General features: G+C 43.6%; 1 protein-coding gene across 1 annotated transcript in view; it reads right to left on the bottom strand.

The window, feature by feature from the left end:
• The window catches only part of si:dkey-237h12.3 (teneurin-3), a 140,045-nt gene that overhangs the window by 71,564 nt on the left and 50,847 nt on the right, over positions 1-17,634 (bottom strand). The window contains exons 3-4 of the mRNA XM_062393972.1: positions 14,449-14,674; positions 5,139-5,377 (exon numbers count right to left, since the gene is read on the bottom strand). Of these exons, the coding sequence (XP_062249956.1) occupies positions 5,139-5,377; positions 14,449-14,674 (465 nt within the window). The remainder of the gene's footprint in view (positions 1-5,138; positions 5,378-14,448; positions 14,675-17,634) is intronic.

Below are 17,634 nucleotides of genomic sequence, written 5' to 3'. Positions count from 1 at the left end.
CACACACACACACACTCTGGAATCAGACCAAACACACACAAATCCCAAACATCAGCACGGCCTTAAATCAAACAGGTCGGTGAGTGTGTGTGCGTGTCAGGATGAAAATGCTGTGAATGAATCTAATCTGCGAGAAGTGTGAATGACAACAGCTGAACAGAAGCAGCGTCCCTGCTCGTTCCTACTGTATCTGCCACGAGCAGAGGCCACAAAATAAAAATAGCATGTGATTCCCAGACACAGAGGAGCAGTTAAGTTATAAAAAACGCACGCGGCACATCTGTACTAATTTTTTTTACGACTCCACATCATGAACAACAACAAAGTAACAAAAACAGTTAGGTCAATAAAAGGGAAATGTGAATATTGATATTGATACGGCGCATTTATGACCTCTCCTCCAAGAGAGCACTTCCCTCTCCATTCGCCAATAAAACACGGGGTTATAGGATCTTCCCGACAACGCCGTATTTCTCCTTATACAACTGTGTCACATTCCCTGCTGCCTCCAAGCTGGATGAATACTTATATGTCCGCTCGGGGAGGAAGCCACAGTGTAAAGATTAAGGGCCTGGATGACAAGGGAGGGCATAAGGAGAGATGAATCTGTAACAGGTTTATTGCTGTGGTCAAGATTCTAAAGGTTAGCAAGAAGTCAGCTTTGACACATGCTGTAAAAAAAATGCTCGAAATCTCTCTCGTAGGAAATAATGCCCCAGAGGACGGGGGGGTGTTTCCTGTTTGACAGAATGAGCAAGTTTTGGTTAGTACAACAAAGGCTTCGTTGACCAAGGTCTTCTGTAAAGATCAAGTGTTTCGGGGGCTGTTTTCCTTTTCTCTTCCGAGGGCTCAGCTCCTCCACTTGTGTTCCGTTTTTTTTTTTTTGACGTCTCCATCTGTGCTGGTCATTTTAGAACTCCCCTGTTTTAACACAAACCCCCCCCCCCCCCGGGGACGCAAATTGGCTGTCGCTTTGCAAAAAAAAGCCGCGATCAGAAGTGTGGGAGTGATGCACAGGCCCCCGTCAAAGGGAGACAGACAGGGATGTCATGTCGGGGGCTGCACCGGGGCCATGTCTGCAAATATCCGACTGAAAGCTTAGTCAGACAGACACCGCTGAATCATATCAGGACATCTGCAATTTCTGCACTAAAAAAAAAAAAAAAAAAAAGGGGGGGGGGGGGGGGGTGAGGCAGTGAAATAGAAATACTCCTGGCAGGGATCAAACTTCTTACAGATTAAGAGCTACGCTGGCTGCATTCACTCCAGGCAGCTTGTCTATCATGTGTTCCATTCGGCTGAATGACAAGTCTAAAGATTGTCTAATGTCAGCGCGGATAATGGAGTCGTGTTTTCTCTCCTTTAAAAACTCAAAGAAAACGACTGGTTCTCATGTAGTGTGAGCGACGGCCTCCGCAGCATCTCCACGTCGAGACACAACAGCAAATATCAGGCGTCACTGTTTACTGCTCATCGTGTGTGTGTGTGTGTCTGTGTGTGTGTGCAGATCATTCACAGCAATTAAATTACACGTTTCATTCCTCAGGATCTTGTCTCGTGCAAGGATGGGATCTCAGGGAAATTTAAGACCCTCCAGAGAATCCAGATGGAAGTTAAACCTTGAACATCTGGTGATGTGAGTGATTAACAGCCGAGATGTTCACCTCCTGACCTCCGTCCAGACACGACCTGAAACTGGACCTTCTCATGTGAACAGGAGAAGTAACGGCTGAAGGTAAAAAGAGCAGCAGGAGTGTGGCCTTTTCAAATGACAAGTTCAACGTGTTCTTAAAAGGTCCAGATGTGGAGTCCTGGGGGGGGGGGGCAGTGTAGATAGAAAGAAAGAAAGAAAGAAAAGTAAAACATGTGATTAAGAGTTAAGTTTCAGGATATCAGATTTGTAGCGTATGATTATCGCGGGCGAAGGAATTCACGGTCGTGATATTATCGCGATATCTTGAACATATTGTAAAATTAAATTAGTGTGATGGGATGTGAACCAGATGTTTCCTCAGAGAGAAACAGGAATAATTCAACATCTTAGATTCCACCTTCCTTAATGCCGTCCAAATGAAAACTAACTTTCAGAGTAAAATGAATATGTAAGATATTATCGTTTTTTTTGGGGGGTGGGGGGGGGTGCTTGTTCAACGTGGGACTAAAACACAACCTGCACATGCATCAATTCACAAACGGTCCAAGAAAGGAAAGTATTTTTGGACCTTGCCAATAATAAATCATATCTGAGTAACAACAACTGGGGCAAGCTTTATGCAAGAACTATGAAAATCACCATATAACATATCGCAGCTGTATCACATTGTACACGCTCCGCTGTGCACCATGGGACATGTGGACCTTTCAGTTTGTGGTGTGACTCGTGTCCAAGAACCTCCAAGAAAAACGTCTCGGGATTGAGCCGCTGCCAAATCCTCCAGTGGGAAAACAGGCCGAAGCGTTTCGATGAGAATGAAACTCTGACTCCAGCTCTTTGTTCTCTGCTCTCTCCTCTGTGAGCGTTCTGCTGCGTCGCTGCTGCGTCAGTGCGCCTTCAACACTTTAGAACACAGGTCAATATCCCCGTGTCCAACCCCCCCCCCCCCCCCCATGCTCACTATCATTGGAAAGGGCAAACACACACTTGTGTGCCAAACAGCAAGAGACTCTGATCCTCTGCTGTTTTTCCAACCACTCTTAAGTAGAACTGATCTTTATGAAAACCTACTGACTTCATATTTATGTTCCTGGATAAACTGAAGTCAAAAGACCAATCTGAATTTCTGTCTCTAGGAGTGTGTGTGTGTGTGTGTGTGTGTTTGTCTTCACACAACTAACCATCGTATTTAATTAGTTTTTAATCGATGGTGTGCGATGAGGTCAGGTGACTTTAACCCTGATGTCCTGGCTGTGTGTCTCGGGTCGTGTGTGGCAGCTGAGCTGTGTTTAAAAAGTGTCTCATAAACTCTGAGCGAATCAAACAAGCACAAAGTAAACTCCCAGAACCTCCTAACCTCTGATTAGTGTTTGGTGTTTATTGTTAACGTGTAAAGTGAGTGCAGATCAGCAGAAATGAACCTGAGGGAGAATTCATGCAATTGGGGAAAGTCTTTACAGAATTAATGAGCAAGATTAAGTCGATGAGAGGTTATAAAAGCATTTTTCCATTAATTTTCAATTTTCCATACGGTGAATCGCCCAGTCCTACCACAGCTGGCAGATTCTCTTCATTCTCAGAGAAGCTGCGCTCGCTTCACTGAAACTCACCGGAACCATGCGAGGACACAGAAAACTTACAAAACAAACAAACCCAAGGTCCTGCAGCAGGAAATAAAATGTTTTCATGTTGAGAGTTATTGCTGTTTTTCATTTGTTGAAGAAATGTCAACAAAAAAATACTCAAAACTTTGTGAAAGTTGTGTAAAAAAACCAAACACTTTGGATTCTTTTCATCAGAGGAACCTTGTGGGCTTCACAGTTCCGGAGTCGCCATTGTTAGTTCCTGATGTTGCCATATTTCTTCAGATTCTACACGTCTTCAAGTATGTGTGAAAGGAAAAGAAAGAATTATGCAGAATTTCTCAGAACAATGTGCAGAACACATAAGATCAATCAGATCTTGTGTGTTTATGAATGTTGCTTAACGCCGACATGGTGTGAAAGATTCCACTGCATCACATGACAGAACAATCCCTTATTTTCTGGTAAACTTAACAATGTTAAATTTCTCTTTTCAAATATGAAGCGACGCGTGCAAACTCGTTTAAAAAGTCAACTTGAGCTGCACTGCTCCAATTTGTAACTGCACACTCCTCTGTCATACACACCCTCCCAGTTTGTGGCCTATTTAAACTGGAAAGATTTCCCATCTCTCCCTCTGCTTGTCAAGTTTCAGTTTCGCTGCCGGTGGATTCAGCTCAGCCTCCACCTGAATAGGCTCCGACAGGGGGGTTAAAGATTTTGGCTTGTAGACTCTAAATATATATTTCAATAATTCAACTGATTGAGAAACTAGTAGAGAAAAGGGTTTATCAATAACCCTAACCCTAACCCAATCCAAGCTGACACTGGCTGAGAGGGGGCGGGGGGGCTCACCCTCAGTGGCGAAACTACCGGGGTGGCAAGGGGTGGCAGCTGCCACCCCCCGAAAAATGCTTGCCACCCCACTTGCCACCCAGGTTGTTAGAAGTGTCTCCAATATACATTTATTGAATGGTATTATATTTTTTGCTACTGAAGCTGTTGATCTCATTGGTAACTTGTTTAAGTTTAAGAACTAAAATCTTTATGTCCCCCCTCCCCTGTAAAATGGTTGAGTCCATGAATCCTATTTGCTCTCTTCTCACCGTGCGCATCTGCCGCTTCATTCAAATGAAGACAGAAACGGTTTGAAAGCCAAAGAACTGGAGACAAGCCCACTGTACGCTTGCAGTGATGAAAAAAGGTACAGTACAGCTGAAACTTGAATCAAGAAAATGTGATGGGTGGTCATATGTGATAGACAATTCCGTTGTAATTTCAATCGTTTCTTTAATTGCTAGCTTGCAAAAGTCGATAGGACTAGTAGCTAGCTCGCTATACAGCTGCATTAAAATGTGAGAGGATGACTCGGTTATATGCTATAGACCCTATTGTGTATGTGGTATAAAGGCTGGGACGAATTTGGATTATAAATATATTAACTGTTTTCATTAGCGATTGGTATAAATAAATACATATAGACACCAGGCATGTGTGTTTCCAACAATAAAAATACTTGACTTGACTTTGTGTGTGTGATTTGCCACCCTTGAATTTAACTTGCCACCCTTCTGCCACCCCATGTAAAATTTTCTAGAATCGCCACTGCTCACCCTGACTATGTAGAACTATGTGAGCTCCTCACAGACAGACCCAGGCCAAACCCGGGAGTTGAAACAAGAACCTTCCAGCTCTGAGGCGACGGAGCTAATCACTGCACCACCGCGCCACGCTAACAAGTCTCATTCATATGATAATACCATTCCATAATCTCTTGTGCACAGTTTCCCTCTGATCTTGGAATCTGGGTTTGTCTCGTGAAAACTGTCCTCGTGCACACGATGCAACCAGAATCTAAATCTACACGTCGGAGCCTGATCCGGTCGTGAACACGGTCTTACCTATGCAGTAGCAGAGGATGATCGACAGCGCCACAGCTATGCCCACAGCGATCATGGCGGTGCACTTCCACGAGCAGTGCTTGGGCGACTTCTTGAACTTGAAGGCCCCTCTGGACAGGCTGTTCCTGGGCAGCGGGCGTGCCGGCGTGGAGTAGACGGCCCCCGTGGCCATGGTGTAGCCGGGGGCGGCCGCGCCGAAGAAAGGGGTCGTTCCCGGTCCCGTCTTAAAAAGAAAGTGCCTGCAGGAGGAGAACGTTTATAAAGGAAGACATTTATTATTATTATTATTTAATCAAATGTCCACATTTCTAGATGTGTTAGTATTGTGTTTGTTTGTTGACTGTGCACTTTTGTTTGCTCTCTCGCCTTCAATTGCCCCTTGGATGACAAATAAAGTATTTTGAATTTAAATTAAAATGGTTAAATTAATGACGGGTTGTTCAAAACAGAATCTTAAAAGTCTGATTCATGAAACAACCTCAACTCCAAGAAATCACGTTTCTATACAAGTCCAACAAAACATACAAATTGATGGAAATGTTTGCAATTCACACAACAAGGACACATCATTAAATTAAATATAACCCAACATTTCAACACTTTAATACGGAATCAAACAACACAGTATGTCCTTCCACAGTGTCGCTCCCATGGGAATCAGACTGCAGGAGGCACTGGGTTATATTCCAATATCCAGTCTAATCCTGACATTGCAGGAGGTTAACAAAAAGTACCTCATAAAAACAATCATCTCCCACTTGCCCTTTTACAACTGGGCCTTTGCTAATAGCCCATTATACCTGGGGTAATTAAGAGGGTTTAATCAAATGCACTACGGAGTGATCGTCCTATTAACTTTTAAACCCCACGTGAAAAGCTCTTAAGTAAATGAATTAAGCCTTGTTGCCACTCTTGCCACTACTTATAGATTAATACCCAAATGCCTCCAGGCTTATGGGGACAACCAGGGAAATTGGACAGATTGACCAAGCATCGCAAATGCGTCTTACTGTCTAGGACTGTGGAGTTTAACCACTCAAGAATATTAGAGAAAAGAAAAATGAATTTATTATTTATTACCAGTTACGTAGCCTTTTTGGAGTGCATAACTGTTTTATTTTCTTAGATAATGGATAAATCATACTTAAACTTTTAAATTCTGCTTTGAGTCGAGCAAATGATTGACTACAAAGCAATTTTGTTTTTTATTTTGTTTTTTATTCTGTATTTGATGGATTTGGTGAAGGACAGAAAGTAAACAGGACGAGAGAGTAATTCAATTTCCGAATAGCAAATTTTAGTTAAATAAAAATTCATATAACACAACTTCCATTATTCAGTTGCCTATTTCTTTACAACCTTTTCTTCAGCCTGATATTGTCTCATGATTCTGTTCACGTCTGTCATCATTTTTATTTTTTTTATCTATTTCTTCTCTTTTACTGCATTTGTCTCTCGGCTGGATTTAATTCTTCTTCTTTACTTCTTATCGTTTGAGCGTTCTTTTCCTTTCCCTTGATTGTGAAGCACTTTGGCTCAAACCCCCGTTGCTCTCAATGTGCTACATAAATAAATCTGACTTCACCATCGCTGTTGTTTCTTTTTTTTTACCTGAACGAAACTACCCTGTTATTACTTCTCGGCCGGGGGAGGTTAAGTGCCTTACTCAAGAGCACTTCAACACCGGGTAAATAAAGTAGAGAGGGATAAAAATTCACTTCCTTGTCCAGACACTTTCGCCACAGTGATCAGCAGCTACCAGAATAAAAGTTAAAAGTTCTTTAGAAACTCTATGTGAGGTCGGGTCAATGAAAAGAGAAGAAAAGACGCAATCAGAGAAAAATCTGCAAATTGTTCCAAATTCCCAAAGCAGCATTTAACAAATCCCTTGAAGAAGAGCAAAATATATATCTAAACGTCAGTTTACAAAAACAAATGTGGGTTGGATCATTAGATTGATGTTATTGTTTGGAGAGGAAGGAACAGAGGAGGCATGTTTCTTCCCAGTTTTCCAGCCTCCTCTTATTTCTGTAACAAAAACAACACAACAACAACCTTACACGTTTCACACAAGTTGCGCTTCATGTTCTATAGATATTCCAGGAGTAAGTGAGTTGCCTTGGAAACAGCTTATTTAAATACACCAATAAACTGATAAGTCGGTGTTTGCTCATCAATTATTTGCGTGGCATCTCTGAAAAGTCTCGGTGTGAGTTTTGTCAAGGTTTTCCTTTTTTAATCCTGCCGGTAAATCTGCAGTAAAAGAGCTTGAGAAGAGCTCATTAGTGGAATAAGTGCACAATCTGAAGCCGAGCATTAAGGATTGAGAATCCGTGTAGGTCCCTGGTTACAGGATGGTCACGGTGGGTCAACAAGCTTTTGGGCGAGCCACACTTCAAACGGATTCGAACGAACGACAACGACACTCCTTTATTTTGGACTGAATGTTTCAAAGTGAAGTTAATCACATGTTGGTTTAATACAGATTTAATGGATGTCAAAGAGGGGACACGTCAGAAGAAGGATTTCAGTCACGCTCTCTGGTATTTCAGCTACTCCCCCACATCTCCTGTGAGGATATATATCTCGGAGCGAAATCCTCCTCTGATCAATTCTCGGCTAAAAAGAACAAATGTCAAATTTGGATTGTCTGGCTCCTCGATGGCCCGATTGACACCCGCTGCCACGGACAGACTGCGATTCCATTTAAAAGGTTACGGCCGTGGCACCGCTGGAATGACAATGCTGCGGGCGGCTGCAACCGCCGAAGAAGAAGAAACTGGGATTCTTTAATCTGGAACAATCTGTACTCTAGCTGCGGCAGCCTCTGTGATGTGCAGTCGGATATGAATTGAGGTCAAAACTGTCAAGACGTAGGAGGCGGCAGACGTGAAGTCAGACTCAGGCAAATAGACACTGCTATCTGGGGAGTTAAGTGTAAGTGGACGCAATCTGATGAGGTGGACAAGAAGCGACGAGGACGTGTGAGTGTGTGTGCGTGTGTGTGTGTGTGTGTGTGTGTGTTGGCAGGGGTATGCATTCTATTTGGGGGATGGTGAATAGCTGTTGCAAGTTGTTTGAGGATTTCTGGAAACAGTTTGGCTTGTAAATGAATTTATTTATCCACGATGTTAGTACATGATGTTCCCAGGTCAGAGACACCTGAACTAAAAACATCAATGACTCATCTCTAGTGGAGATGCAGTGCTACAGAACACAGGAAGTCGGACAAAATACAAATCAAATGCCAACAACCTATTTCACCATGTTTGAAAAAGGGGGGGAAAGATGCCCTGGATCTGCTCAAATGCGGATTTGCTCAAAGAAAGAATAGAATAGAAGAGTGCTTATCGCTGTAAAGGCCCAAAAGTCACAGAGATTCAAACAAGCTACAGAAAACAAACTATCAGTCGCCTAAATATGCTTGATTTTTTAATGCAGGCATTATTCCCTAAGAAATTAGCGAAAACTTCCAAAAGCAGCAAATCTCATTATCCTGGATCCACATCCTGATGCAGATCTTCACCCTAAATTTCACAGATTCTTCCCTTATCCTTCCACAATGTTTTGTGGTAATCCGTTAATGCATACTCTTGCTTAAAGGAAACAAATAAACAAAGATAGAGGTAGCAAATATTTCAAACTAGAAGGTGTTTAGAGAGGACAAACCTCCCTGAATGCTAACGCCCTATTCTGTCATGTTAAAAATGTCCGCCCCAAACTGAATGGGCTCTTACTGGGGGTATTTGCCAAGAAATGGATTCAGTTGTTTCTGCAAGCTCACAAACACCAAAGACATTTTTACATCCTTGGCGGAGGTAGAGATAAAGTGCTTGAGTTGAATTTGTGATTCCCAGTAACCATATGGCCCCTTGAGGGTTGTTTCAACTTCACTTTTATCACAGCCATTTATATTCCTTTTGCTTTCCACTACTGCAGAGTGAAAGTGAAAGTCAGAATCCGTGTGCACCGGCGTTTGCCAGACACACTTCCGACACTGGACATTTACTGCACTCTGTGTTTAAAGTAATTCCGGCTGCTGATGTTTTCCATGTTTTTCTAAAGAGGAGAATGAAGGGGTCTAAAGATGAAATGCTGTCGGACATGATTAACAAACACCGGAGCGGTGTAAACGTCTGCAGCTCTGCACACGGCTTGAGCGGCTGTAATTGATTACAGCAAGTGTGATGCAACACGCCACATTACTATGCTAATCCAGGCTGCCCCGGTGATAGGGACGTCGTACCCCGGGAGTGAGAGAGGGAGAAGGAGAGCGAGAGAGAGAGAGAGAGGGAGGGAGACGGAGAAGAGACAATCAAGAGAGTGTGAGAGCGAGGGGGGGGGGGGGGGAACAAGCAAATGAATGGCTTGTGTGTCAGTGTGAGCGCGGTTGTGTTTGCGTGCACCGCTGCCTTTCCCATCGAGAAGCCGGTAACACAAAAGCAGCAGCAGCCAGCCGGGTCTCCTCTGCTCTGCTCTCACAGCAGCGCTTGTCATCGGGGTGACATTTGAAAACATCCTCACAGAGGACAAAGGACTAAACACCGAGTGGGAGGGTTTGTCTCTGGCTAAGCTCCGGCTGGAGGGGCGAGAGAGCAACACCAGAAACAATGCAAATCAAAGCCCTCGGAGCACGTTATCTGCCCATTAGCTGCTGCTCCGAGTTAGCGGTGCAAGGTGAGAGTCGGGAATAATCCGGCACTTCTAATCCACGCTCGCAGAAACAACTAAAAAAAAAAGGGCTGCAGATGTGTGGCAAGGCACCGCTGCGTCTCGGTTTCACACCAGCCTCCGCCACCAGGTCGCCACCTGCCCGCTCCACAGGGGGTCGGCCAACACGTGCTATTCTGGTACATCCACACCCGTGTGGTGCCATCTTGAGCAACTCCCTCCGAGTGCTCAGATTGTTTGCACACTGAATTCATCAAATCTAACAAATTTGATGAGGGAGAGGAGCTGGGCTGCTATGTGCACTTTAGAGATGGAGTCCAAACGGCCTGAGTCACATTCTCTGTGGATTAATCTTAAAGGACAATAATGGTGCAGACATGTTTCCACCACAGGGAAAAAAATGCGTATTTAAGCCGCTGCAGGTTAAATTTGTAACGTGTAATGTATTTTTTATATGAACTGAACTATTTAGATTGCTCTTCACTATCTGTATAGCCTCTGTCCGTGAAAGCTTTTACAGTCGCTGCCAAAACTCATCTGGAGCAGATGCACTTTGCGTTGCCAGCTGCAGGCAACAGTTTACACAGTGCCCGAAAAATAAGAGGAGAAATATTATATTGCAGGACTGTGGAATAGTCACTGAAATGTGTGCTTGGCTCCGGAGATGTTGGCAAAATAAACAAAAAGGAAAACACATGAGAAAGAGGAGAAAAAAAATATATATATATCTTGAGGATTACCACTTTGTCTACACCGCCATCCTCTTTGGCAGGTGACCAGCGATCACTGCATCACTGCTTCTTCCTCTTCCAGATGGCTAGTTGGCTGCTAGCTTCCACATGACTAATCAGTCCTGGTGCGAACCTGACACTGTGGCTGGCGCACAAAGAGAGAAGTTCAATTCCCCTCCTCTGATGTGAAGCATGACTGGGTGACTCACGGTTTTCACACGTGCGTCCCACAAAACAACTACACGCACTCGCGCACACACGTAACACAAAAAAAAGACAAATCCCAACAGGATCACCTCTGCTATTCTTTTCTTTTCCGCCCGTGAGAACAATTCCAACACATTCTTTTTCCATCAGGAAACGCGGCTGTCTGTGGGACGCCGCACCACATGATGACTCTGGAGCGGAGACATAATTTCATTTCACCAGAGGACTCCCTTGACACACGAATCCAATGAGGATTGACAGCACGTTTATAACTGCTCCGTGTGGCTGGGCAGGCCTTCAAAAAGCCTCATTCGAAAAAATGTCTCGCTGAACCTCTCTGGTTCTCCAAGTGAGGGAGAGAAAACTGCTGAAGTGGGCTTGAAAGGACATACTGTACATATGGAAGAGCAGACACCTACCTGCCTCTCATCCAGCCGAGCACTCAGGGAACTTATAGCTCCGGCTGCCAAGGCGCCAGAAACACAGATTTCACACATGCTGATATGGTGGATTTTAAAGAAAGGATTAAGTGCTGCTCAGGTATAATTACCACGTATGTGCAGTGGCCTCCTTGGAGTTATGGCAATTCATTTTCATAATGAAACTGAAAGGAATGCTGCTAATTGAATAAATCACCGAATGCTATAGGAGTGGAGTCAAGTGGTTCATCCGGGAACCCTGAGGGGGATTATTTAAAAAAAATTATTCCAAACACTTTTTTTTTCTAAACAGCAACAGGACAGCACAGCCACGTCCCTGAGCCCTTTGAGTGGAGTGGTGTTAGCTAGCACGAGGCAGAAGTGGAATCATCTCATAGATTTATCTCGAGTATAAAATCTGTTTCTCTCACGGAGACAGAAACTGCAGAGAGGATAACTGATCCTGATCAGAGCTGATCCTCGGTCTGGGATCAGAACATCTCATCGCCGTCATCGTCCTGCTTTAGTTTCAGAAATTACGATTTTATGTACTGTGATTTTATGTACTGTGTTTGCATTAATACAATATTGACTGATATGTGTTTACACCCCTGTCCATCGGTTTGTGTGTTTGTGAGCAGGATGATACACAAAACTACTAAACACATTAAACTTGGAGGAAGAATTGAAACTCAGGCCGAGAAAGATCCCATTCAAATTGGCACAGCTCAGGAGGAAGCACTGAATCATGGAAAATGTTATTTCTCTTCCTCTTCCACTGAAAGATTGTGTTTTCCTTCTCTCCTTTACCGACAGGAGGGTTAGTGTGATTTGGGGATAGAGAGCCTGTATCTAGATTGGCAGATTTTTGACATTTTCACCAAGTTTCCCAGGGAATAATTCATGGATCTTGATGAAAAAACTGGAAAATTGTGCATAATTTTGGTGCAGATCCAAAAGTATTTTAATGTGGTTTCGTCGGAGGGGGGTTCGCTTTTCTTTTTTTTACACCACAGAAACAATTACAGCTGCAAACCTGTAACTACTAAAACCCATAATTATGGTAAAATCCAAAGGCCTTGGTAGGAGGTACGTGCTCCACTATGCTCGTACTTAATTTTTGCACTTTTCAGACGCATGAGTTTGATCCTTTAAAGCTACATGAGTAAATGAGCTGAAATCAAACTTTCCGTGTTAACTTTTTACAGTGGGATCACAGCGGGATCGGAGACTCCTTCCACTCGCCCACGTTCTAATGAGCCGTCGGTACAGACGCAGTCACACAGTGCAGCACTTCACTCATTTAGGAGGAACAATGAAAAGCCATTCTCCATGAAAGCCGGTCGGTATTGAGTCAAATTAGCACAGTGCTGCTTTGAAGACCAACACTTTTATTAGAGGTTACACACGCACATAATCCATTAATGTTAATTAGTGCAGAAGTAGCTAACGCCGTCAAGTGAGTGCTGCGTTCTCAAGGAGGTCATGTCAGAGAGAATTTATTAGAAGAACATCAGAGCACTGTGGTTTGTGTTTGAAAATTTTTTTTTTTAATCAACTGACTAATTCTCAGTCAAATGTCACGTGTGATCACATGTGAGCAAGGATAAAAATCCATATCGATGGTGAGGATTACAAAAGAGCATCACGCCCGTGTGTGTAGTGTACGTGCTGTGCAGGGACGCCCCCTGAAGGCAGCACAATAAACACTCTCTCTCCAGCTCGTGCTTACATTTGCTAACCCGGTAGTTTTCATGACATGTGCAATTATGTGGTGAACCTGGCGGCCTTCCCTTTTGGCCCCACTGGTCTCCGCTCCCACCCACTGACAAGCACTTGATTTAGAGTCCACTGTGCTGATAGTGATTTATGCCTCACCTGATGATAGGTGTGCACATATTGTTTCGTCGATGTGCGTCGATGACAGCCCAAGGTCACGGCGCGGTTAGTGTTCAATCACCGCGTCTTCCCCGAGAAAGCGGAACTGTCACCGCACATCCCGATTGATTCAGTCAGATCACAAGACGTCGTTGCTCACCGCGGATTTCAAAGTTTGCGTTCATCTGAGGCTCGGAGAGGGTTGTTCTCCGTGCCAGGCAGATATCGGGCGAGGACGCAATCATCTACTCAAGGCCGTTTCCGAGTCAGAGCACAACGTACCACACTTCATTTGCCAGGATATTTTTGAGCTCACTGATTAGGAAAGATGTAACTGATGTTTTTTCAGGGAGGTGGAACTTGGCAGTGGCTCTCGCGACGGTTATCTTGCACAGCAAAAAATTTGATGTAAGACAAAGTCTGCTTCTACCAAGTTTCCTGTTAAGTTACAGCCTCTCTGATTCTAACTGGCTCGCTCTCTGATGTTCCCGCCGTTCACTATCATCACGTTCTTTCCTGCAGCTCTGTGGGATTTAGTATCAGCTCCTAATTGTAGGTGCATAAAGAAAGCAGAAATAAGAGTCCTTCAGAAAAAAATATATAGCTGTATTCATCAAGCTCAGCAGATACCATATTAAACCATGTACAGCAATAATTTAACAGGATGAAGTGTAGTTCTTACAACACACACTTAAATATTGTAAGTCCTGTATTGAATTATCATTTTAATACCCATCAATGTTTGCAGGTATATCACTAAAGCACATTAATAAAAACCATCAGGTGTTGAGAATGATTAACATTATTTTTAATATTTAATGTTTAAATCATCAATTGTTCGCAGCTCCACTGTTGCCATGGGGAAGATGTAGAATATTCGTGAGACTATCAACTGCAGCGAAAACCAAGTTAAGGTTGAAATCACAGAAACACAAATATTAATGAAATACCAGTTGTTTAAAAAAAAACACTGCAGTCACTGTTAAACCTGCCAGATTGAGTTTTATGAATATGTCCAATATGCAATATTTCGAAAACACATCAAACTTGCCAGTGAATTAATCAGACCAAGCCGAGAGCAAGAGGCAATAAAGCTATTAAATTTAATATTATTAAAAGAAATAGTTATTACTGCTATTTACTGTGGTTTAATTTATGGATTTGCCCACTGGCTGGCATCTCCATATCATTGTGAAAAGCCCTGTAAAATACTTTGACATATAACATTCACAAAACCCATAATTTCACCGAAAACGAATTAGAATTTTAAACATCACCTCGTCCTTTAAGCTTCTAAAATGCCTCAGCTCATCATTTGTTTTCTGACTCAGTGAAAATTGCCTCATGGTAAACACCTGGACCTGAATTTCCCCCTCCCGCTGGAGGTCATCGCGGGTCACTCACCTGCTCTCCAGGGCCACATTGCTGCCCAGGACCCAGCTGTCCTGCAGCTGGACGCATTCTGCCGTGCTCTGCAAGTCGGCCGCCAGGCCGCCTGTGGGCGGAGGGCTCGGGCTCCTGTGATTGGCCAGTGAGCCGCGGCTCAGGGACGTGATGGACGGGTGCTGCTTGTGTGGGGGTGGGGCTGGTGGCAGAGGTGGAGGGCCTTGCGGACTGGATAGATGATCCCCTGAAGAGAAACACACAGACATCAGAATATTTAGAGTATTCTTGCAGTTGCAGAAAAATCCAAAAGGCAGTAATCTCCTCTGATGGTTTTAAATTGCACCCAGAGTTAAGAGACTGGGTTGGTAAACAGACAGCAGATGGATACGATTATGCATCTGCCTCGTGTGCAGGATATGACAGCGTACAGCCAGCTAACAGACCTGCAAAAGTAAATACAACCGAGAGCAAGACATTAAAATGAGATGCAACCACTGCAAAAAGAAGGGAAATAAGTGCTGCTTTTATGGCGACACACATAATAATTGTCGCAAAACACCAAACGGCTGACAGTTGGGTTCTCTTAAACAGAAGGTCACTTAGAGAGGCAGCTGTTCTTTTATGGGCGCTTAACGCAATGTTTCACGTTTGATTACAGCCAGTGAAGACTCTCAAATAACTAATGACCAGAACATCCATTAGAGCTCTGAGAGAACAGGTTTTCCAATTTCACACAAAGCTGTGTAATTGGCCCCCAGAATGGCATGTGGTGATTATCTATCCATCTTCCCTGTTTAAAAAGGTAAAAACCCACAGTGCTGACAATTCTGATTTGCTCCAATGAGCCCCGAATGGGTATCCTCTTTCTTTCCTCACGGAGGCTCGGAGAAGATTGAGAAAAGCTCGGATATTCGTCTTTTAGGAGTTGGTTTGTTGTTTTTATATTGGCAGCATGAATTTTTATAAAGCCTAAAGGAGTTCAATTCAAAACCTATGAAGGCTGAAGGTTGGTGCGGGGTGCATGATTTTACTTTTTTTTTACTTTCTCAACCTTGCATGAAGACCTTGTGGACTTAGAGCCACGGATCAAAATCGTTGGCACGACGGAGCTACTTCATTTGAAAGGACGTTATTCATTGTTTTGAAAAGAGCCATTAGTGGCCGTGCAATTTTCGTCCTTGTCGACGTGGTTCCACTTTACACTGCGCGTCCTTCTGTGCATAAAGGAAGCTGTTCAATGCAGATAAATGAGCCTTGAATCTGGTTGCACACAGGAACCGGAGTAGAGCTAGGACGTTATCGCCAGAGCTTTGGGGCCAAAACCTTTAAGCTTCAGTAGCAGCAGCCTATTCAGATTCTCTCTCCCACGCTCAAACTAGAAATACTTCAGAAAATATAAAGTAAACCGTAAAAACTACTGCAATAGGAAATGATTACAGAGAGTAAAACCGCTTCCCCGGCAAATTCACAGCAGGAAACTGCAATAACGTTTTAGCAGGTGCCAGTTGTTCCAATTATTTTGTGACTGATTACTTGCATTTCCTTAAATACGACGTAATGGCTTCGAGAACATCTGTTTCATCCGAGTGGAAAACAAACAGGAAGACAAATAGACTTGGAGACTGTTGACGTTGTGCTGTGGATATATCAGGAGGATTCCGGAGTTATCAGAGTGCACAGGACCAATCTAACTGATTCCCCGCCGCAATTACACAGCAGCAGCATGTGGCTATAAATACCATAAAAGCTAAATCACCAGGAGCCAAATGAAAGTTGTTGTTTTTTGTCCTCCCCCTTTTTTGTGGCCTGTGATAAGACTTTGATCAGACCCAATCAAACGTGATCCCCTCATAACCCAAAACAACCCTGTTCAGAGGCAGAGTCCTGGGATATGAATTACCTGAGATAAACTGTGGTATTGGCATTTGAAAATTATACGTCTGCCATGACTTGGTGATAATGAATACAAGATGTTCCACTCATCTCCTGGGCTAGACGGTGAGCCCTATTAGAAAAGTGCTAAGTAGGCTAATAGAAATGTGGATTATCTACTGACACGGGCTGGTTTTACTTCACCTCGGGGTCTTATTCCACCGTATGAGCCTGCAGCAACCACAAGCCCCACTTCCCTCTGCAGAGGAAGAGAGTCATCCTACGTTTAGGCGAGAGGAACGTGAGCTAGAAAACATTATTTTCGAGTAAAGCGAAGGTTATGAGCCAAAACCAACCCAGAAGTAAATTTCAAGCAATCAAGTGAAATAAGAATTCATTAGAAATAAGTGCAGCTTCCCATTAGAAAAAAAACATAATAAACGCCAGCCTGTTGTACAACACATAATAGCTGCTGTGTTTGCTACCCTGCAAACAACATCTTATTATCACGCCCACATGTTACACACTCAATCCCCTGTAAACAATTTGTCCTCCCATTACGCATTAGAAAATAAAGATACATGACAGATATTGCACAATTCTCTATCCATTTATCTTTGTTGTCTGCGTATTGATCCGTTGGCTCACAGTGCACGTCAGCGTCTTGATTGCCCTTGTGTAGTTTTGCAGCCGCCGCTGTGCTGCTCACAATGAGAGGTTGGAAAACGCAGCACGGTCTGACCTCACAGCCATTGAGGTTTGCATTGTGTAGGTGCATAATGGGTGATGTAAACAGGGCAGGCACGGCAGCAACAAAGATGAGTGTTAACGGTCGATCTCCAATCAATTTCCGACGAATCGATATTTTTGAAAAAGGCACGACGGAGCCGTGACATGCAATGCGCCATGTTTCAGGTGAAAGCTAAAGCTGAGCCCGATGTTCTGAAAACACACACAATCCCAAAACCTTCAAAGGAGCGGGATTTGACATGCGGCAAATCTGACGGCATAATCCCTCAATGGACCGAGGGAACATAAAACCCCATGAACTGAATTAAACCGACTGTATGCACACTTTGCAAAAAGCACACAAAGACCTTTTCAGGGTATAAATAAGACCTAGTACGAGAAACGCTGTGTTTCAGTCAGCTGTGCAAGGATGAGATGAAACGGTGAGTCTACGGAAATAAAGATGATAAAAGTGTTTTGGTGACGTCAAACATTTCCCCAGAGCTCCACAAGAGGATTTAAGAAGTTTGAGACTTAGGGTGTCTAACTTCAGCAGGTGGAAAGTTCCAGATAGTGCCCTTATAGCGACAGCCAGGTCGTCCT

This window comes from Platichthys flesus, chromosome 8 (assembly GCF_949316205.1).
Source record: "Platichthys flesus chromosome 8, fPlaFle2.1, whole genome shotgun sequence".
NCBI classification, from domain to species: Eukaryota; Metazoa; Chordata; class Actinopteri; order Pleuronectiformes; family Pleuronectidae; genus Platichthys; species Platichthys flesus.
The sequence above is the reverse complement of the archived record's forward strand: the minus strand, read 5'-3'. Positions and strand labels throughout refer to the sequence as shown.